Below are 23,147 nucleotides of genomic sequence, written 5' to 3'. Positions count from 1 at the left end.
ATTCAAACCTGGTAATAAATGAGTTAAACATTACGTAGTCTTCTATTTCGATGTGTTTCTGGTTTCTAGAAGAATATTTAGATGCTGGTTTTATTCACAGAACTACAGCACAACACATGCAATTGAAATTTAAACAAATATATAAATTAATTTAAAATAAATACAGTCTTTTAAGATCCCGCCAACCCAGCTAGAAATGTTTTTGTTCTAGTAAGTTTTTTAACATTCTCCTAAAAGGTATGATAACATTCTCTAAAAACAGTCTAATAATGTTCAGTGATTAGACTGTTAGAACATTATCCCCTAACAGTCTTTTAAAGTTTTAGCGGGAAGTTTCCCAGTGGACACTGGATGTGGACAACAAACAGCATTACCAGCTTCACTTGTTACTCAACACTCAACAGACTGACTTTATTTCTGTCACATGTCTACAGAAGTGCTTATTATGAATTAACAGAGGTTTAGATGTTGATGATTTAATGTTTTGTTTAACATCACCATTATGGTGATCAGTGTTTCCTTTAGTTTGGCTCTTGAACCTTGAATTTTTAACATTAGTTTTTTCCATTTTTCTTTTAATTTCAGCAATCATATAATGTGTGTTTTCTGTCAGCTGTTTAGAATCAGAACACGCCATTTGTGAATGAAATGCTATTTGCAGTTTGATTCATTCAGACAGTTCACTCATGCACTGAAGCAGTTTTTCATATTATATCGGGATACTTTATTACAAAGAAAACAAAAAACAGTCCTGGATGAAGTGATATTTACATTCAGTCCACAATATGAAACAAAACTTGCAGATGTCTTCTGTTGTTCATGTGTCTATGATGAAGCAGCTGTTCAGCTCAGATTATTGTGTGCTCAGCTTGATAGTTTGGGGGCATAATAGCAAAGGCCGCATCACCAATTTTCTTTTGTTTTTAGTTCTGGACCTCCAGTAAACCTGCATTAGATCTTAAAGTTCTTGGTGGAATATAATTAATGAGAGAGCTAGCAATATAGTTATGTCCTTGTCTATTACGGGCTTTGTACATGATGAGTAGGACTTCAAAATCTATCCTAAAATCCTTATAATCCGTAATGATGATTGACAGGACTGAATGTTTAGGCTCCTCCCAATCGTACGTTTGGAACTATATTTTTCCACAACTTGGCACTGCACAGCGTCTTGTTGTCTTTGGAGCCATCTTTATCGTTTGGTTTCTGCGTAGACCTGCGTTTGCCTCTCTTGTTATTTACCTACTACATGCATGAATCGGTGGGCGGGGCTAAACAGGCAGTGATGTAAAAGCAGGCGTTGATCTTCTTCTGTGGAGGCGGTGTTTAGCCACACTATTATGTCATAAATTTGCACATTCTACAGCCTGTCGTTTTGGCAGACTGACTTCAGTATAAGCTGTTTTTAGACTAACAAGAAAAATTTTGAGTTCTGAAACTTACAGGATGTTTTTACAATGACCTTTTATATGTCAAAAGATCAAGGGAATTTTGATTTTTCAGTTCATGACCCCTTTAATATAAGTAAATACAACTTAACTGAGTCAGTGGAAATTGATAACTCAAAAAGTTAAGTTGAGTGAACAAATTTTTTTTACAGTGTGTGTGAGTGTACAATGAAGGCTGTGTGTGTTTGTTATATCAATTAAGATTGTAATAAACAAGCTTACTTTAAACTGAAATTTATCCTTAGCTAAACAGCAAAACGTCCCATAAATGTGTAAATTGGTGAAATCAAAAGGAGAGCGAGATGGGAACATGACCTGGACTCAACATTAACAGGCTGCGGCTCTGATCACATGCTCTTTATTTGACTGAGCTGTAGATCACGTCCTCAGATCTGGGGAGAAATTAATAAACTATGTTAATGTGGCATTTCAGAAAGTCCCACCAGCAGATGACAATCCAACATCTCAACAACACAAAAACGAGAGCTCTGATTCAGCACTGAACATGTTTTATTTGGGTTCAGATGAATGGTTTCTCACCTGTTGGCTTCAGATGGATGATGCGTCTCAATGGTCTGACAGTCGTTCTCTTCAGTCTTCTTCATGTCTTTGTTCTTGAAGTGATGGACACTGGCATACTGAACCTCTCCAACATCTCCAGAGTCTGTTTCTGCTTGTTTTCTCCCGGAGCGTTCGGGTTTCTTTGCTTTAAAGTTGGCATACAGATCATCCCTCTGATTGGCTGATACGAGTGAATACAGTGCAGTGTCATTGGTCAGAGCCGTTTCTGCTGATCTGTCAGAGCGATCCTCCTGCAGTTTCATCAAATAAAATATCACACAGATATAACAGCAGATCAATTATTCAGAAACACATGTGACTGTGAGTTACATGCACATTGTTTTCCAGATTGTCTTCATGTCAAATAATTTTCAAGCAGCAGTACATGATCTTGTCAGTCTTGTATTTTCTAGTTAAATATAATATAAATATAATATCCAATATGTCATTGTAGATTCAGGTATATAGCTGTTATCAAAATTACCTGATTTTGTCTGATAACTTCAGCTCCACCATCTCTCCTCTTCTTCCTGGATAAAAAAATATATTTTGTTAGAAAGTACTAAAAACCAAATTACTGTAAGAAAAATGTTATATTTAATATTTTTGATGGTGGAAAGTTTAACAAATTCTTCATCCATGTTTATTTTTGAAAAGACATTTTAATGCAGGAGCTGCTTAACATTCACTCACTTTATGAACACAATAATGATGATGATGATGATGAAGATCAATGCTCCACATCCCGCCACGATCCCAGAAACTGTGTGCAGAGCAGCTCTCTGAACCCCTGAAACAAGATGATCATGAAGATCATTTCACACGTGAGACAGATGAACCTGAAAGAGTGTCTGATTATAGAAAATACCTTTAACAGTGAGAGAAACAGACGCTGATCTCTGAGATCCATATTTATTCTGAGCCTCACAGTAGAAGCGTCCACTGAAACTGGAGCTAAAGCTGGAGATGCTGAAACTCTGTCCAGATCCAACAGCTGAGGTTTCATCCTCCTTAAACCAGCTGAAGTTCAGAGCAGGAGGGTTTGAATCACTGCTGCAGTTCAGAGTCACTGAATCTCCTGACACTATTTCACCAGACGGACTGATGGACACTGAGACGCTCTTTGGAGGATCTACATGAAATATATGTAAAATAAAGAAATATTTAGTTTATTTATGCCATTTATTTATTGTTACTAATGATTACTGAAGTGGATCTGTAAGTAGAAATCAAGAGATTTTATTTGAGAGATGAGATCTGAAAGGTGAAAATCTAAACTGATGCACAATAAACAATTTTATATTTAGTGATGTATCAACTTTGATTCATCCATTCATTTTACATATTACTTTAGTAAGAATCTAAATGTTTAATCATGCAGTCTGACATTTTGAAACAAATCTGAATTTAAAATTTATTTTGAATAATCTGTGATTCTCTGATATTAATGAATCAGTTTGTACTCACATTCAACATTAAGATAAACAGCAGGAGAGATCAGATGATCATTTCCTCTTACAGAACATCTGTAGTTTCCAGCATCAGAACGACTGACTGACTTCAGCTGAAGTTGATTCACTTCCACAATTCCTTCAGTGAGTCTCTGTGTGTTTCTGTACCAGATGAATGTTGTTTGTTCAGTCAGAGAGCAGCTGCTTTTACATGTCAGAGTGACTGAATCTCCCTCTTTCACTCTCTGCTGTGTCTCCACCTGCAGGTCTGACAGAACAACAACTATCATTTAGAATCATCTTTATGAAAACAAAGTTATAACAATTTAAACCAGGGTTAGCCAGGTATTCAGTTTAATTTCTGCCAACCCTGGGTTTTAGGCACCATGAAAGTGGCCTGTTTTTTAGAAGGGTAACGCTGCCGCCTGGAGATTTCTAAATGTTGGTTGGAGCTCCAAAATAGAGCGTGGCTTCCTCCAGTTGACAGACAAGCACATGACACACGTGCATGATTTTTTTCTACAATCCAAACTCCACCCTGCAGCCAATTCTATAGATTTCATTGGTCATGTCAATCACAGTGCTGATTTCCAACGTAATGCTATGCTACAGCCAATGCTAACCCCTAAACCTTTCCTACACTCCAACCTTAACCAGTGAAACGGGAGGGAGGGATTTGTGCTGAATAGCATGCTGAAGAAAATGGCACTTCAGGAGATGAGTAGTTAATAAGGTTATGTGATATGAGATTGCCAAGCCGAGCCATACGTAACTCTGCCCGCTTTTGGTGTTCACGACCCGTTTTGAAGATCTTCGCTCTGCAGATATTCCTACTTGGGGCTTTTAGCAGAGTTCATCACCATCGGGGCAGATTGTGTTCTGGGTAAGAGATCTTAAACCAAAACTGGACCAATCAGCTGTGAGCAAAGTGACACATGTCTGATTCACTGAAGTCACTTCCCCAGTTTCTCCTTCTCCAAATTAAAGGTATATATATATTTCATTCTTTATCAACAACATGAAGTGCATTAAATATTACATTACTTCAGGGTTTCCCAGACTGGGGTTCTGATGGAACTGCAGGGGGTTTATGAGTTTAATGAAGAGTTATTATTTAAATCATAAAAAATACATAAAAATAAAATAATTTGAAAATTCAAAATAAAACACTTACTAAAAAACATTACATTTATTATTTGGTTACCTGCATGTCACGTGACCATTAACTGACATCAGAGAACCATGAACTTAATTTTATTTTTTATTTTTTTCTTTATTATTATTTTTTACTTAATTGTATTGACCTAAATTATTAACTTAAAATCTCCAGGCTTACTTCAAGTAATTCTATTACATCAAAGAGGTTCAGCTGACAAAAAGTTTGGTGAATCCCTGCATCATGTAAATATGAAATAATGTGAATTACATTTTAATCAGTTTGAAAGACAAAAGCCTTCCAAAGACAGTAATTCATGATTAAATGACTCACTGAGTGATGATTCAAATAATAATTCATGTGTTCGTCAGGAGCTGATTAGATATGCATTATTGCAATGTTGAGAAATAATTTCTTAAAAGTGAACTGATTTCTGTAAATCCAGTGATCAAATGTTGTGTGGCTCTCAGTTTTCAGTGACAGTCACATGACTAGTGCAATTCCACAAACCTGGAAGACCTTCTGAACGGATATGACCACAACAAGATAAAAAGTAGCAGAGAGAATCAATGAATTATGAATAATTTACTGCCATTGTGAGAATAACATGGAATTATGTAATCAATAAAAAAGTAACTGTAGTCTGATTATGAGTATTTTTAAAATGTAATTTCAACTAATTACAAGTGCTTAATTTTTGAAATCTGATGATGTAATCCAGATCACATGTATCAGTTACTGCAGCACTGTATACGGGCTTGACTCTCATTCATACAGACAGTATTTGAGACGCTACTGTAAGCTGCTGTGAGAACGGGACACTTCCAGACTCAAACCTTTAAGTAAATGCAGTCGCCATTCCCAAAAACTGACAGTGTGAACGCAGCCTCACTTCAATGTGATAAAGAATGAATCGGGTGGCAGTTATATAACAAATTATCTCAAAGTGTGTGTGTGTGTGTGTGTGTGTGTGTGTGTGTGTGTGTGTGTGTGTTTTTCTGTGGTCTATTTCTGAGAGTTCACTAGTTTTACCTGTGACGTCAAGCTGAGCTCCAGGAACCCCCGTCCATTTTCCGCTCTCAATGTTTGTAGTAAATCTGCAGTAGTAGACGTGTTGATCAGCTTCTCTTACATCCGTCAAAGTGATGCTGAAAGTGTCTTTACCTTCACTGTGACACTGAACTCTTCCTCTTTTTTCTGGGTCATTTTTCAAATCAGGTAGTTCTTCAACAGCTACAGTAGGTTTGGTCCAGAAGACTGTTCTGATCTCATGACCACGAGGATATTTTAAAGTACAGGATATTTTCACTGTTGATCCCTTTAATGCACAAACATATGAAGGGCTGTAATTCACTCCCCAATCCTGCAGACCATCAACCCCTGAAACACAGAGATGAGGAATTAAATAATTAAAGACAGTTTCAGCAACAAACAGAAAACTTTCATTTTCTTCTGCATTTTTACAACACACTACTAAATATTATTTTCCCAATTTCTGTGGGCCTACAATAGATTTACATATTCAACAAAATGGAATTGAGAAATTCCAAGTGTGTGAAATATTTCACATTAATTCATTAATATTTCTAATGTTAATGAATCAATTTGTACTCACATTCTACTTTGAGATAAACAGGTGGAGAAATCAGATGATCATTTCCTCTTACAGCACATCTGTAGTTTCCAGCATCAGAACGACTGACTGACTTCAGCTGAAGTTGATTCACTGTATGATCAGTTAATATCTGTGTGTTTCTGTACCAGATGAATGTTGTTTGTTCAGTCAGAGAGCAGCTGCTTTTACATGTCAGAGTGACTGAATCTCCCTCTTTCACTCTCTGCTGTGTCTCCACCTGCAGGTCTGACAGAACAACAACAACAACTGATTCACTGTCAGCTTAAAGTGAGAGTTCACCCAATAATAATCAGTCACCCTTGTGTTGTTCTAAAGCCACATGACGTCCTTTTTTCAGAACACAAAAGGAGAAAAATTGTAACCAAAAAAAAAAATCCTGCTTGCAACTGTTTAATAGCAGTAAACTGAGCACAAAATGAAATGTGAATGGTGATGTTCTTTAGGCATCAAAAAACATTCCCACACAACTTGTACCACACAATTCAAGAGCTCACGAAGGTATACAACAGGGTTTGATGAGAAAGTAACCAAAGTGCAGTTTATTACTGAGTGAAAATCTTGACTTTGCATGTATGAGAGTTTTTGAGAACAGTTCAGACTGAGAACTGACAACCAGAAAACATCTGAGAAGTACAACTTTTCCTTCCTTTTTTACTTGTTTAAACATTAGGCTAATTATAGACGTTCAATATGAGAGTATAACTGAAAGCTATCAATTTCAACATTTATTAGGATTTTAAAAAATATATTTTAATTTAAGTGAACCTAACAACCTTCACATAAACCCATTATAATAAATGTCATAATTACCTGTGGAAATATACAGCAATTGAATAACTTTACAAACACTTTACAGTCTTAACTGCATAAATTATAAATTAAATATAGATTAATCCTTATTAAGGCTACAAATTTTTCTGTTACTTTTGTTATTGTATTATCATTAATGACAGACATCACAGCAACTGGTTTATTAGGCGTCTGTGACTTTAATATCTGCGGCTGTCGAACATGACACGGATCTGACACGCATGTCACTTTCATACACCTCATTAAGTTCATTTAAGACATTATTTAACTCTTTTAAGACTGCTCTTATGAGGATACTCAACAAAGCAGCATTTTGTCATAATTCTCCCAGCCAGCACAGCCATATGGGGCCCAGATGGGTGTCACCTGCGCTGTCTAACTGGGGTCCAGCTATTTTTGTCCACAGTTTCCATGAAGGCCCCACATGGGTTAGCCCAGACGAAATGAACCCTGCTCAGTGTGCACACTACAGGCTCTGAATCAGTGTTGGAGTAAATGAGATAATTAATTGATAACGAGCAGAATCACTGAAGGACAGAGGAACAAGAACTACAACTAACTTCAGCCACAGCCTTCGATGAACTGAAGATTAAAGACATTAAATCTCTGAAGATTTGATTAAACAACTCCACAAACAGCATTACCAGCTTCACTTATTACTAACCAGACTGACTTTATTTCTGTTATATGTGTACAAAAGTTGCTATTGAGATTAACAGAGGTTTAGATGTTGATGATTTATTGAAAATAATTTTGGTTTGGTGTCACCATTATGGTGATCAGTATTTGCTTTGGTTGGGCAGTTTGACTCTTGATGTTTTAATGTTAGTTTTTCTCTGGCTGCTGGTTTGTTATGGCAAGAAAAGCAAGAGAAAATGTGATCAGATGATATTAGCTACTTGATAATGCAGATGCATCATATGTTGTTAATTTCATATTATTGATTATAGTCATGTTTCTACAGCATGAGATCCAACAGTGATTTAATAAGAAAATCTGCATGATTTTACAAACACACTAAACATTTTGAACTACTGATTAAATTAGACACACTCAAACATCAAGAATCAGCGTATGAATCTCAACAGTGATGACGTGCTTCATGCCACAATGCATTCTGGGAGCCACTGATGAGTTTTATATGATGCACCCAGAATGCATTGCAGCATGAAGAATGTCACCATCATTGAGATTTAAACACTGACTCTTGAGGTTTGTGTTTGTCTCAGTGAACTTGTTTAAAACTTACTGTGCTCAGTTTGTATATATATATATATATATATATATATATTGAATCCTCCAGAGTAGCCAACATACATTTTCTCTTGCTGTTCTTGCAATAATTAAAAAGACAAGACTAACCACAAACCACACTATTACTTTCAATCAAACTTCAACATCTAAACCTCTTTTAAAGTCAATAAGAACTTCTGTACACATATGACAAAAATAAAGTCCATCTTGTTTGTAATAATTGAAGCTGCTAATGCTGTTTTTGGAGTTGTTTAATGGCGATGGAGCTTGACTTCAACACGATTTTCACTTTCAACCAAAATTTGACATCTGAACAATGTTGGAGTCCAATGTCTGCTGGGAAACTTCCCGCTAAAACTTTATAAGAATGTTAGGGGATAATGTTCTATCAATGTTATTACTAAACATGTTTAGAATGTTTTTAGAGGATGTTATCCTACCTTTTAGGAGAACATTCCAGTAACAAAAAATAGCTGCTGAAAACATTACAAGAACATAACAATGTTCTCAGAACATTCTAGAACAATAAAATTTCTGTCTGGGGTGACCCCACATTGTGACTGTAGTATGAGCACACAGTGAGAGCGCTGTGAGGTTACACTTTTAGATCACTGTGAATTCAATTTGTTGACTGGGTGATGTGTGTGTGTGTGTGTGTTTCTGTGGTCTATTTCTGAGAGTTCACTAGTTTTACCTGTGACGTCAAGCTGAACTCCAGGAACCCCCGTCCATTTTCCACCATCAATGTTTGTAGTAAATCTGCAGTAGTAGACGTGTTTATCAGCTTCTGTTACAGCCGTCAAAGTGATGCTGAAAGTGTCTTTAGCTTCACTCAAACACTGAATCCCTCCTCTTTTTTCTGAGTCTGAACAAAGATCAGGTGATTCTCCATCAGTTACAACATGTTTGGTCCAGAAGGCTGTTCTGATCTCATAACCACGAGGATATGTTAAAGTACAGGATATTTTCACTGTTGATCCCTTTAATGCACAAACATATGAAGGGCTGTAATTCACTCCCCAATCCTGCTGACCATCAACCGCTGAAACACAGAGATGAGAAATGAAGAGGCTTTCAGGTGTTTTAAATGTACAACAAATATATTTTAACTTCTGAATATTTTTATGTTAGCTGACAGTAAAACACTGATGTCAGTTTATAAGTGTGAAGAGCTCAATCATCTTTTGTTCAAATATCTGTATAGTGAGTGAAACTGAAGACTCACCCGCAGTCATGATCACTACGATCAGAGGAAGAGACTTTATGAGAGACGACACCATACTGACTTCCGCAATCAGAAAACTGACGATTATGACATTATGAGCATCATCTCTATACAACATCACAAACTCTATTTGACAGATAAAACACATGATGATTTCAGAATAATTCACGGATCACTGAAGGCTTGACGTGAACTGGTGCTGTTTCTCATGTCAGGCCTCGTGTGTCTAAAGAGCTTCACACAATATTTACACATGAATCTACAACAGATATTGAGCTTCTGGAGTTCAGATCACTTCATCAAATCAACATTCATCTAAAACAGTTTCATAAATATCAGTCGTAGCACTACTGAATTATTTTAACTCATAAACAATAATGATAAAAATGTTCTTACCGCTCTGCAGTGTCAGTGTGTCAGTGTCGACGCACAAATGAGAAAAAAGTTAATGTCTCCAGATGTCAAACACAAGCTTCATCTCTGTAGAGCTCACTATTGTTAAATCTTTGTGAGAGAATATGTGAAAGATGTTTGCTTTGAGAAAGAACAGAGTAAAGATGTTCATATTGAAGTGTCTGTATCACTTTAGCAGAACTGTGAACTTCATGCATTCTTTATATTAAACTGTCAATAAATACAGAAATACAGACAAAACATCCTGAAATATGGAGGTTTCTTCAGCGTATGTGTGAAAATATGAATGATGTTCAGACTCACCAGGAATCACAAGCAGAGAAATCAGAGAGAAAAGATGAAACATTCTGGAAGACACGAGGATGATTGTTACAATTACACAAATGTGAGACTGACACGTGTTCGCATGACTGGAGATACATATGAAACAAGTACTTCATATATCATATTCAATAATCTCTCTATTGAAACTGTAGAAAAACATGTTTTTGCATTGTAAAATATATCTGTCCTACCTTACTTTCATCAGCAGGGTTTGTGTGTAAATGACTGTATGATCTGTATGCAGTAGTTTAACTGTTTTCACACATCCTGTCTCTCTTCACTTCCTCAAAACACTTCCAGTCACATGACACTAGTGCAGATTTAAACTGACTAAATGTCTTACAGTCTAGAAGTCGATCAAGCCTCTCTGAATCTGTATTAATGCATTAATTCAGTCACAGAGGAGCTGAACTGAAGACGTTATTTTCATGAGTTCACTGAAATACTATGGAAACTCAGTCAATGTGACGTTCATCTGTACTTCCTCTTTTTCTTTCTTATGCTGATGCAAGATAATGTACAACATGTACTCGACAGAAACAGCTTCTCTTTGACTTCATCTAAACATCATCAACACAAACACAAATCACCAGATATTTCACATAAACAGAGTAAAAGATTTGATGATTTAATAACTGATAATTCACTGTAATCCTATAGCTATACTGTAATTTAGTGAATGTGTTTAACTATATTTAGCTCAAGATGGCTCTCACAATGTAAAGACAAACGGGCTCTTACAGTAGGTGTTTATGGGGTTTGATGTCATGAGGCGTGTGAATTGAAGCTCAATGTGCTGAACGAAAAGAAGAAGCTCTTGATCAGTTTTACCAGCTCTTTCAGAATAACACATTGGGCCTTTATAGGTTGCAAAGATGGTGCAAAAACACTATGAGATGAAAGACAAAGTTGCAGTGATATTCTTCTTATATACTCTAGAAATCATTAATAATTTTATTTAAAAAATAAGATGTTTTTATTGTTTACTCTTATAGGCTTACTGGGCATCTCAAACGTCACTGTTGATGAATGTTTATTTTTTTATTATTATTATTATTATTATTATTATTATTTATTTATTTATTTTTTATCAGCACCTCGGACAGCGCGTCACTGCACACCTCTACAGCCTCACCGACCTGACGCGCCATCTAGAGGAAGATACATGTAACTGCATGTACATAATGATGATGAGAGAAATGACTATGAGGAAATATATTTCTTAACTAGTCTCTGAAAGCCCCTCTAAAATCAGCCTATAGACCAGCCTGACAAAACTGAGAGACCAGCTATAAGACCAAACAGATCTCGCCCCCCATTGACTACCATAGTATTTATTTTTCCTACTATGGTAGTAAATGGGGAGCGAGATCTGTTTGGATACTGACATTCTTCCAAATATCTTTTTTTTGTGTGTTCAGCAGAACAAAGAAATTCATACAGGTTTGGAACTACTTGAGGGTGAGTAAATGATGACAATTTTCATTTTTGGGTGAACTATCCCTTTAAGCTCAACAAAGTTATTTAGGCGCGTTCGCGTGACCATAGCAACAGTCCTCCTAAAAACAACATTTCTGTTTGGTCAGCGTCACGCGGAATATCAACAAAACAGCTGCTATTTATCACCGAAAACGGCCGATAGAAATAACTTTTTTAAATAATCACCCGCTAAAGATTGGCTGTATAATTCACACACTGACTGAAATAAAGCAAACAGCGATACAACACAATGTTGTTTCAATTAATTTTTATTTGTATAGCAATTTTTCCAATGCATATCGTTAAAGCAGGGAAATAAATGGAAAATGACTATAACAGTCCTCTTAAAAAAAAAAAAAAAAAAAAAACAAATCTGTATTTTATGTTGTAGCATTATTTAAAGGTTTGTTTACTTATTACTTTTATATTTCTTCATTTGGCACGTTTGGTCAGAATGTAGAGGCCTTTGACAAAAATAAAGTTACGGTTTGTATGCATTGCTGCGTCAACGTGAACATCCACTAGATTGATGTATTTGACTATTGAGATGTTCTCTCATTTTTAGCAGCACAACATTAAAAATGAATGAGAGAAATGACTATTTCTGAACTGTCATTTCTGAAATGAACTGTCAAATTAAATTAATATAAGATATAATAATCATATGTCCAGGTTATAATATGTATAATCCTGATCTTCAGGCTCGTCTGTGTCACATTATCTCTTCATATTCTAGAGAAGAAGTGAACATATGCATCACAAATAAGATCTCATGTAACACCTTTACAACAACAGCAGAAGAACTCACATCCAGTGTGTCATATTCAGAACATCTGGACTTGGGGTCAAGGGTCATGTAGGCGTCCTCAGGAGACTCGACCTGACGACGCACAATGATGCAAGAATTATTTCACTGTAAAGAATTGTGCTGTAAAATAACGGTAATCTACTGGTAGCTGTGGTTGCCAATAATGTACTGTTAATTTACTGCTTTCCCTTTTTTACAGTATGCTACTGTAATAATACAATGGAAGGTAACTCATTTCATATGGAAAACCAATTGCTTCCACTGAAATGGAATATTTTTTAATATAAAACCTAAACTGCAAACACTAAATGTGTAATAGTGAAATAATCAAAAACATGACTTTAACTCAAATCTTTGCAGATCACTTTTTAGCACACATGCATGTGCTAAAGTACTTAACAAAGTGATCGTCGCTGCTTCAGCAACTACACAGTTACTGCCTTTAAATAAAGCAACATGCAGCATAACATCAGTGTTTCTCAGCTCATCATTGACTGAAGCACAGGCTCTACTCTCCAGCACAATGGTGACCCACAAAACTAATTAATTTAACAGATCACTCCTATACCATCTTGTGCAAAAACACATAAAAACACATAAAAACATTTCAGTTTAATATTTACTTATCAGTTATTGACTTTGCATAACTTTTTTCTATTAACTTTCACTAATATTTCAGTCAACTGGCAGCAGGGTTGCCAGTAAATTACTGTTTTTGTACAGTTTGTTGCCGTAAATTAATTTACAGTTGATTACCGTTAAATTACGCTTCACTCTGTTTTATTGTTTGTTTGTTTGTTTTTTTAACCCTTTGAACACCACTGCACAATCTTCTTGAAATTTGGCCAATTTTGTACAGTGATATTGTGACGTATATCTGCACTGTAAAACTGTGATGTGAAAAAAACAGTAGCATACTGTTTTCCATTAAAACAGTAATATGCCATAAGAAACAATGCATTCTGGGTAACATTTGTTGTTTTCGATAAAGTAGCCTACTGCAACATAACTCTGAATTATCAGTGTTGTCATAATTCACACCTTATACCCTCATTCACAATTCCCTACATTAGTTTACTAATATAGTCCACTTGACGTGAATTCAGACACTGATGAACACCTGCTGTTAACAAGCAGAATCACTGAAGGAAAGAGAAACAACAAGAACAGAAAAAAGAGAAGACACAAGGAGAAACACAAGAAATACAACAGACTTCAGCCTTGAAATCAACTGAAGATAAAAGACAGTAAATCTCTCAAGATCTCAGCAGAGGAGGATTAAACAACTCCACAAACAGCATCACCAGCTTCACTTATTACTAACCAGACTGACTTTATTTCTGTCAGACGTCTACAGAAGCTCTTATTGAGAATTAACAGAGGTTTAGATGTTGATGATTTATTGAAAATAATGGTTTTGTTTGAAGTCACCATTGTGGTGTTCAGTGTTTGCTTTAGTTGGGTTCTTGACCCTTGACACTTTGACGTTACTTTGGTTGCTTGTGTGTTTTTAAAGCACATTTGTCAAAAAAAAAAAAAAAAAAAAAAATCAAATAATCTAGGAGAAAATGCAGTCAGGTGATGTTGGTTATGTGTTGACAGTAATGTAATCAATGTTGAGTAGGCAGATTCACGAATCTCATCCAGTATCTAGTTTATTTGTTATTATAGGTTAATTGTTTTTATTTTTGATAGATGTGGTTTTTATATAAAAGCCTAATTTTTAAAATTGTACTGTACAATTTATCTGTAATGAAACAATTTCTTTTTTACAGTGTATGATCATTTCGCAAATATTTCAAGTACATCCTTCCTGTAATTCAGAGAACAAAAGTATGCATAAAAAATGTTTTCCAGATGTGAAATCGATAATCTTGTGCGCAGCTGAGTGGTTTCAGATCTCCGCCTCATAAACGCCCACTAATGTCATTAAAGGGATAGTTAACTCAAAAATGAAAATTTTGTCATTTCTTAATCCTCACGTGGTTCCAAACATGTATGAATTTCTTTCGTCTGTTGAACACAAAAGAAGATATTTTAAAGAATGTTGGTAACTAGAAAGTTGATGGCACCCATTGACTTCCAGTAGGGAAAAAAAAAAATACTATAGACGTCAATGGACGCAGCCAACTGTCTAGCCGACATTCTTTAAAATATCTTCTTTTGTGTTCAACAGAAGAAAGAAACTCATACAGGATCAGCATGAAGGTGAGTAAATGATGAGAAAATTTTTGGTTAAACTATCCCTTTAACATATAAAAGAGCACAAGTCAACATCCTTTAGGCTACTTGAGAATGGTTAGCAGAATGAATTGCTTATATTTCCAAATACCTGCAGTAGGCCCAACTCTGACTCTCTGTCGCAAGGAAAAATGAGTACATCTGCTTAGAGCCTGATATGGTGTGAGGCTTTTCGTATTTGAGTAACAAATGTCACATTTCATGCAGGCAAATGTATTCAAGCAAATACAAGACTAACAAACCCCAAGTTGTGTGACATACAGCACTTTTTCACTTTGTCTTTTAAATATGAAAGTTGGCATGGATTTTAGGATTTTAGCATGCACGCACTCTAAGATCAATGATAAGATAAGATCAAATAAATGAGGTCCCAGATTTAAAAGTATCAGGATGTCACACAGTTTGTTAGTCTTGTATTTGCTTGAATGGATCAGCAGGTTGGCCTGCATGCATGACAGAACATTTGCTACTCAAATACTAAAAGCCTCACCCTCCGAACATGGCATTAATGCTGAGCATTCACAAAGGTGGTGAGATGGCAACAAGTGCCATCTGAGACAATGGAGAATCAAACAGTGTATATTTAATTTATACAGTAAAGAATATGCAGGTGTTATATTACATTTGATTACTTTATTCAATTTCTGTACCTAATTTGTATTACTACTGTTAGATCTGAAAAGCTCTGTTTATTGTATCTTTGTTCTATTGTGTTTATTTGTGCTATTGCTTGTAGTTTGATTATTTGATGTTTGAAAATTATGTTTCATATTTAGATTTTATATTATATTTCTGTAGTTTGTTTCCCCATTATTCTTGCATTCCATGTAAAAAGTCTAAAAACATTTCCAGCACATTTGGTTTGGATATTTGCTACACAAATACTTGAAGAGCCTGACCATCTGGTTGGTCAGTGCCTTCCAGTTTTTTTATTGTCTCTCACAGAAATAAAACAATACCCCTTCATCACTGAGATCACACAAACTCTGCGCTGAGTAGATCATCTGTTTAGAAATGAAGGCTGTCGTCACTCTGCTCCTGTTTTTGAGTCTCTTTGGACTGAACTTCAGTCTCCACAGAAAACACTTGTTTGTGAATAAAACAATGACCTGGAAAGATGCACAGACGTACTGCAGAGAATACCATGATGACCTGTCCACCATCAATACAGAAGAGGCACAACTGCTCTCTACAAATCCAGAAGTCAATAATGAATATTTTTGGATTGGACTGCACATAAGTCCTAACAACCCAGAAAAATGGATTTGGTCTGGAGGTGAGAATGAAAAAATTGACAATTGGGACACTGGGGAACCAAACGAGAACACTGAAGAGTGTTGCATTGTAAGAAAAGATAATTATAAACTGCACAATGCTCTGTGCTCGTGGACTCTACCATTTTACTGTATGCAGGTCTTTGAGCCCATTCTGGTGCATCAGAACAAGACGTGGGATGAAGCCCTGGACTACTGCAGACAGAACTACATTGACCTGGTGAGTCTAAGATCTGGGATGCTTATGGCAGATGTGATAATTAACGCTACATCATCCCAGACAGCTTATGTGTGGATCGGCCTGCGCTTCATGGCTGGTCATTGGTTCTGGGTCAGTGGACATAATCTTCAATATAAAGCCTGGTCTGTGGAGGGGGAGCTCCAGTGTCCTGCCGGAAATCTGCGCTGTGGAGCTCTGGATAGAGAAAATAATATTTGGACACCCAAAAATTGTGAGGATAAGCTCAACTTTGTCTGTCTTAAAAAGCCATAAATGTGCTTCATGTTGCATTATACATACATTTCTTCATGTAGTCCTATATATGATACTGATTCATTTATAAATCATGAATCAATAGAAATTTATTGCTTTACAGTATGTATGTATGGTTGTTAAAAATAATGTTTTTTCATCTTTCATTTTAGTCGTGTCAACATTGTCCTGTAAAACAATGTTCTTTTATGAGCTTGCAGAGACATTATAAATTATATGTATGATTTATTGTAAAAATACAAGATTTAGATTCTCAGATTTTAATAGCCATGTTAAAAAGATTTGTAAAACAATCAAGGTCAATCTTATTAGCTTTATGATAAGAAATTGTTTAACTTTTGATCATGCTTTGTTGTTTTTAAACTCAATATTTTCACAAATCATATGGATTAACAATTTGGTCTCAGACTGACCTGTCTGTAATTTATCAGATTTAATGTCTTTATAATCATGCCTTGAAAATTTTGGATAGGAAGCAAGTAAGATATTATCATTGTAAAATAAGATTCTGAGTTTTGCTGATTTTGTTTATTTTCAGTATGCAAATCTTGTATTCAAATGTTTAAATGGTTTTTCCCCTCAGCCGTTATGTAATTTTTCAAGAGATTGCAGTGGTGCAGATTCACCAGAGCAGCTTCTAGCAGCAATTGTAAAATTTTATTCTGTATTCTTATCTTTTGCTCAGACAGAAAGGTGCAAAAAGTTGGATTTCGCTCTCTGATCATTTAAAATCTGCTGTAGGTTTTAATAACAAACTTGCATTCATGTTTATTTTTTTATTTTTTATTTTTTTATTGTTGTTGTAATTGTAGTCAATAAAAGCCCTTTCTACGGATGAGTGTTGCAAATTAGCTTTAGCTAAAAGCACTATGATACTAGCATTGGATGGCTGTTGTCTCAATTTTATCAATATTTATTGTATCTGTCCCTTTCCAAATAAATGGAAATAAAAAAAAAAAAAACAATACAATTTGATGGACTATAACAGGAATTGCTCACTTGTATGTTATGTTTACCTCACCACAAATGTTCCTCCACTTAAAATAGGCGTGTTTTGGTCAGCTTTTGTGTACACTATTCCCATATTTGCATGTACTGTGTGTGGACAGTTCAGGTTGACTGCTTTGGATATCAGGATTGTATTCTCACTACCCAGCAGCATATACTCTGTTGTTGGGTTTTGAACCACCACTTTTTGCACACTTTTTAGAATTTTTACATAAATATTTCACTGTGCAAAACAAAAAACAAAACAAAAAAACTATGGACACACAATCAAAGATCATCCTAACAATGTTCTTTTTATGATACAATGTTCTTGCATGATAGTAAAAAAAAAAAAAAAATCCTTATCTTAAAACATTACATCTGTCTCAACATGACTAAGAGAAGTGAGGAAACATTTCATAGCTTGGGAAACATTTGCTGATACATAATGGCAACTTACTAATTTTGTGTAAGATAATATTGAAATTTTAAGCAAAACTAACATGAATCTCCTTACAGAGTTCGTAGAGAAACTGTAAAATGAAATTCCAGGACTTTCAAGCACATTTCAAGCACTACTTTTTAGTTTTCAAGGACAACAATTAGTTATCAATGTTATCAATGGTAATGACATTGAATCAATGTTATAATGTGATGTTGGTTTAACATCATGCTTACACTCTCAGAAAATGAAACAATTACAACTGACTTAAAGCTACACAGCCTGAAATCAACTGAAGATTAAAAAAAGACAATAAATCTCTCAAGATCTTTCTATTTGAGAATTTATTGAAAATGTTTAGTCACCGTTATGGTGATCAGTGTTTCATTTAGTTGGACAGTTTGACTCTTGGCTTTTTTATGTGAGGTTGTGGTCTTTGTAACAGTGTTTACCAAAACACATCATTTCTTGCAAAGAAACCCAGAACCAAAGATAATCAGGAGATGAAATATTCAGCATCATAAAATAGAATAATTCACTCATCTTATCCCTGACCAAAAGTGGTTATTTGTTATTAATAGATTATATTCACAAACAACAGATCACACATGCTGAATTTTGATTTATAAATAAACTGTAGGGTTTTTTTTTAGATACCCACAGACATCAAGAATCAGCACATGAATCTCAACAATGGTGACATGCTTCATGCTGCATTGAGGAATGTTGTTCTGAGAACGTTTTCTCCCAACATTATGAGGGCATTTAAAAAAAAACTTCTACAAGCAATGTATAAATAATGTTTTTGTGATAACCTTTTGAGAACATTATTGAAGAACAGATAATGATGAACAAACACTCTATTGATGTTACTGGAAGAACGTTTGTTCATAACTTTGAGAGAACCTTGCCCGAACGTTTGCCAAAGCTATGTGAATGTTCCCTGTTAGCTGGGTTGTAGTATATGCGGGTGCATATAGGCTATTAAAGTAACTACGTCTGTGATTATTGATGCTATTACATAAACGTGCCACCAGAGAGCAGTGTTACAAAGTTTAAGGAGGCAAGTTGTTACATCCTGCTTGTGTGTGTTTGTTTGTGTGCGGCGTTAAAAGACGACTGACAATCCCAGTGCTCTCCTCTCATGCTTTATGAATAAAACCCACGTAAAGAGAACATGATCAGGGTAGCTGTCATATGTGGCTGGGTATAAACACGACACAGGAGAATATCAAAACACAAACAGTCTTTATTAAATCCAGGAAGGGGAATCACAGGATAATGGGAAAACACAACCACTTAACATTGACAAGACAGGACAAAGAACTGAACAAAACAGAGAAAATATAAACCACACTAAATGAGGGAATTAATGAGGTAATTAATGAACACCAGGTGAACAAAATGAAACTGACACAGACTTGGAAACTAGGTCAATTTATTTTGACAGGAAAAAACACACTGAACAGAACATAATGCTGACACTAGTGGCATTTAGTGACTTTTTGAGCTGGCTTTAGCTGCTTTCCATTGAAAATAGTTGGCAACACTGTGCAGAGGAACATTATTTTGGTAATTACCGATGTGTCCATGATTACAGGTGACCGCCTTATGCGAATGTCACTAATGACATCAAAACTCTCAATAAGAAAATAAATATGGATCTGAAAAATGTGAGCAGGTAGCTGACAGGTAACTGGAAATTATTATAACTTGGCTAGCCTATTAATAGACAAAGTAGTAACTGGTGTAAAGATTGGCATTATCAACATGTTTTGTGAACCTTGTCCTGACAGCTCTAAAATATAAATAATTATTACAGACCAGTTTATTAAGGCAAGGCAAAAACACGGTTTGGAAGATGGTTTTACAATGTACTCCTCATTATTTAAATTTTGTTAAATTTGTTCAGTGCAGAGGTCAAAGGCTTTGTGCTGAAACGTTGGTGAATAAAACATTCTGCAAGTGAGTGTGCAGTCATATCTTTCATATACATTTAAATTTGTTCATTAACATAGTGAACAAAGAGTTTTAAAGTATTTTTTACTGTATTACAGAAATGAAAAACATGAAAAATACAATACCCGGCACATTACAGTAATGAGAGTTGGGTGTAAAATGTGCTACACTGTCATAATGAGACTTTCTGATAATGTTCAGATTTTAATGTATTTAGCAATAAAATCACACAGTTTGACGAGACGAGAAGAAACATCTGTTCTACATTGACTGTATAAAGCGAGAGCTAAAAGGCCTTTGACTATTACAGGTATCAGTGTGTTCATGTCCAGAGTGAGTGTGTGTGATACTGACAATCATTTCAGATCGTAATAAAAGAGCTGATTATAAATCGAAATCCATCCATATCCAAACAGAAAAACAGTCCCATAAATGTGTGAGTGAAATCAAGAGGGAAATGGGAACATGACCTGTGCTGGACTCAAATCCAGGTGTCCCATCAGCATCGATAAACCACACGTTCTTTACTTGCATGAGCTGTAGATCGAGTCCTCAGACCTGAGGAGAAATTATACAAATATGTTAATGTGGCATTTCAGAAAGTCCCACCAGCAGATGACAATCCAACATCTCAACAACACAAAAACGAGAGCTCTGATTCCGCACTGAACATGTTTTATTTGGGTTCAGATGAATGGTTTCTCACCTGTTGGCTTCAGATGGATGATGCGTCTCAATGGTCTGACAGTCGTTCTCTTCAGTCTTCTTCATGTCTTTGTTCTTGAAGTGATGGACACTGGCATACTGAACCTCTCCAACATCTCCAGAGTCTGTTTCTGTTTGTTTTCTCCCGGAGCGTTCGGGTTTCTTTGCTTTAATGTTGGCATACAGATCATCCCTCTGATTGGCTGATACGAGTGAATACAGTGCAGTGTCATTGGTCAGAGCCGTTTCTGCTGATCTGTCAGAGCGATCCTCCTGCAGTTTCATCAAATAAAATATCACACAGATATAACAGCAGATCAATCATTCAGAAACACATGTGACTGTGAGTTACATTAACATTGTTTTCCAGATTGTCTTCATGTCAAATATCTGTCAATATTTGTATTTTCTAGTTAAATATAATATCCATGTCATTGTAGTTTCAGGTATAAATCATCAAACTTGCCTGATTTTGTCTGATAACGTCAGCTCCACCATCTCTCCTCTTCTTCCTGGAGAAAAAATGTTTTTGTTAGAAAGTACTGAAAAGTTTAATTTATTGTAAAAAGTATTTAATATAAATTATAGTGGTTTAAGTTCAACAAATTTTGCAAAAGAATTTAATTCAGGAGCTGCTCAACATTCACTCACTTTATGAACACAATGATGATGATGATGATGAAGATCAATCCTCCACATCCCGCCACGATCCCAGAAACTGTGTGCAGAGCAGCTCTCTGAACCCCTGAAACAAGATGATCATGAAGATCATTTCACACGTGAGACAGATGAACCTGAAAGAGTGTCTGTTTATAGAAAATACCTTTAACAGTGAGAGAAACAGACGCTGATCTCTGAGATCCATATTTATTCTGAGCCTCACAGTAGAAGCGTCCACTGAAACTGGAGCTAAAGCTGGAGATGCTGAAACTCTGTCCAGATCCAACAGCTGAGGTTTCATTCTCCTTAAACCAGCTGAAGTTCAGAGCAGGAGGGTTTGAATCACTGCTGCAGTTCAGAGTCACTGAATCTCCTGACACTATTTCACCATACAGACTGATGGACACTGAGACGTTCATTGGAGGATCTACATGAAATATATGTAAAACAGAAAATAATTATTTTATTAATGCCATGACCTTCCATAATCATTATTAACAATTACTGAAGTGTATCTGTAAGTAGAAATCAAAAGTGATGAAAAAGGTGCAAATCTACATCTGAACTGGTGCAAAGTCAATAAAACAATATTACATTTTTCAACCCAGGATTCATAGAAAGAATCACTAAACAGATTCATGCTTTACATTAATTTTGCATATTAATAAATTAATAAGAATAAATCATGTATAATAAACAAAAATGTCATTAAAGTCTGTATGATTGGGCCTGAATTTATCAAACAAATCTGAACTAAATTCTGAATAATCTGTGAAATATTTCACTAATATTAATGAATCAGTTTGTACTCACATTCAACATTAAGATAAACAGCAGGAGAGATCAGATGATCATTATTTACTCTTATTTCACACTGATAGTTTCCTTCATCAGAACGACTGACTGACCGCAGATGAAGCTGATTCACTTTCACAATTCCTTCAGTGAATCTCTGTGTGTTTCTGTACCAGATGAATGTTGTTTGTTCAGTCAGAGAGCAGCTGCTTTTACATGTCAGAGTGAATGAATCTCCCTCTTTCACTCTCTGCTGTGTCTCCACCTGCAGGTCTGACAGAACAACAACAACAACAACTGATTCACTGTCATCATCACAACATCAGGACAGTATTCCAGAAAGCAGGTTCTGCAACATATCCGGGTAAGTTTACTCAGAGTAAACGGATAACCTCAACTTTCAGTTCCAAAAAGGTCACTTTCAGGGTATGTAAGTAACCATAAACAACTTACTCTCTGAACAAAACCTGCTCTGGAGCAGCTCGTGTTTCAGGGTTAGTTTCTTTCAGAGGTGTTCAGCGCATGATGAGGCTCCAGTGAACAGATTTCACACAATAATATATCATATAGTCATATATTATAACATAACATAAAGCAACGGGGTTGTTTTTGTTTTTTATTCTCTTCTCACACATCATAGATAAAACGTATACAGCCATATTACCTTTGAAAGCACAGACTGTTTTTTTAGGTCAATTCATCTATTTTTTAATTTATATATTTAGCATCAAACAAACAATATAATTCTTGTTCACAGTAACAATAAAAAAAATGATTAATGAAAGATTAAAAGATAACCGTCCAGTAGGTGGCGATATGCACTTAGAATGTAAATTGCCATTAAACAAAAGAAGAAGAAAGAAGTTCTATGGAACACTTCTTCTTAACGTCCGTTTCCATGGTGACTCTTGGATTCGCTCTAGGTTGAGAATGTGTTCATATGGTCACCGTTAACTCTGAGTTTCATACTCTGCACTGAAAAAATGTTTTCATTCATCCAATTAAAAAAAAAAATTAGGTTAATG

General features: G+C 35.5%; 2 protein-coding genes across 2 annotated transcripts in view; both read right to left on the bottom strand.

Moving 5' to 3' along the window:
• The window catches only part of LOC127513145 (sialoadhesin-like), a 152,278-nt gene that overhangs the window by 69,759 nt on the left and 59,372 nt on the right, over positions 1 to 23,147 (bottom strand). Inside the window, exons 7-10 of the mRNA XM_051894739.1 lie at positions 22,203 to 22,395; positions 6,232 to 6,290; positions 5,649 to 5,996; positions 3,477 to 3,728 (exon numbers count right to left, since the gene is read on the bottom strand). Of these exons, the coding sequence (XP_051750699.1) occupies positions 3,477 to 3,728; positions 5,649 to 5,996; positions 6,232 to 6,290; positions 22,203 to 22,395 (852 nt within the window). The remainder of the gene's footprint in view (positions 1 to 3,476; positions 3,729 to 5,648; positions 5,997 to 6,231; positions 6,291 to 22,202; positions 22,396 to 23,147) is intronic.
• Positions 19,425 to 23,147, bottom strand: part of LOC127513227 (B-cell receptor CD22-like) — a 76,590-nt gene continuing 72,867 nt past the window's right edge. Inside the window, exons 8-10 of the mRNA XM_051894889.1 lie at positions 21,134 to 21,179; positions 20,669 to 20,940; positions 19,425 to 20,520 (exon numbers count right to left, since the gene is read on the bottom strand). Coding sequence (XP_051750849.1) covers positions 20,487 to 20,520; positions 20,669 to 20,940; positions 21,134 to 21,179 — 352 coding nt within the window. The 3' untranslated portion in view covers positions 19,425 to 20,486. The remainder of the gene's footprint in view (positions 20,521 to 20,668; positions 20,941 to 21,133; positions 21,180 to 23,147) is intronic.

This window comes from Ctenopharyngodon idella, chromosome 1 (genome assembly GCF_019924925.1).
Source record: "Ctenopharyngodon idella isolate HZGC_01 chromosome 1, HZGC01, whole genome shotgun sequence".
NCBI classification, from domain to species: Eukaryota; Metazoa; Chordata; class Actinopteri; order Cypriniformes; family Xenocyprididae; genus Ctenopharyngodon; species Ctenopharyngodon idella.
Note: the sequence above shows the minus strand (reverse complement) of the source record. Positions and strands in the feature narration are given on the sequence as shown.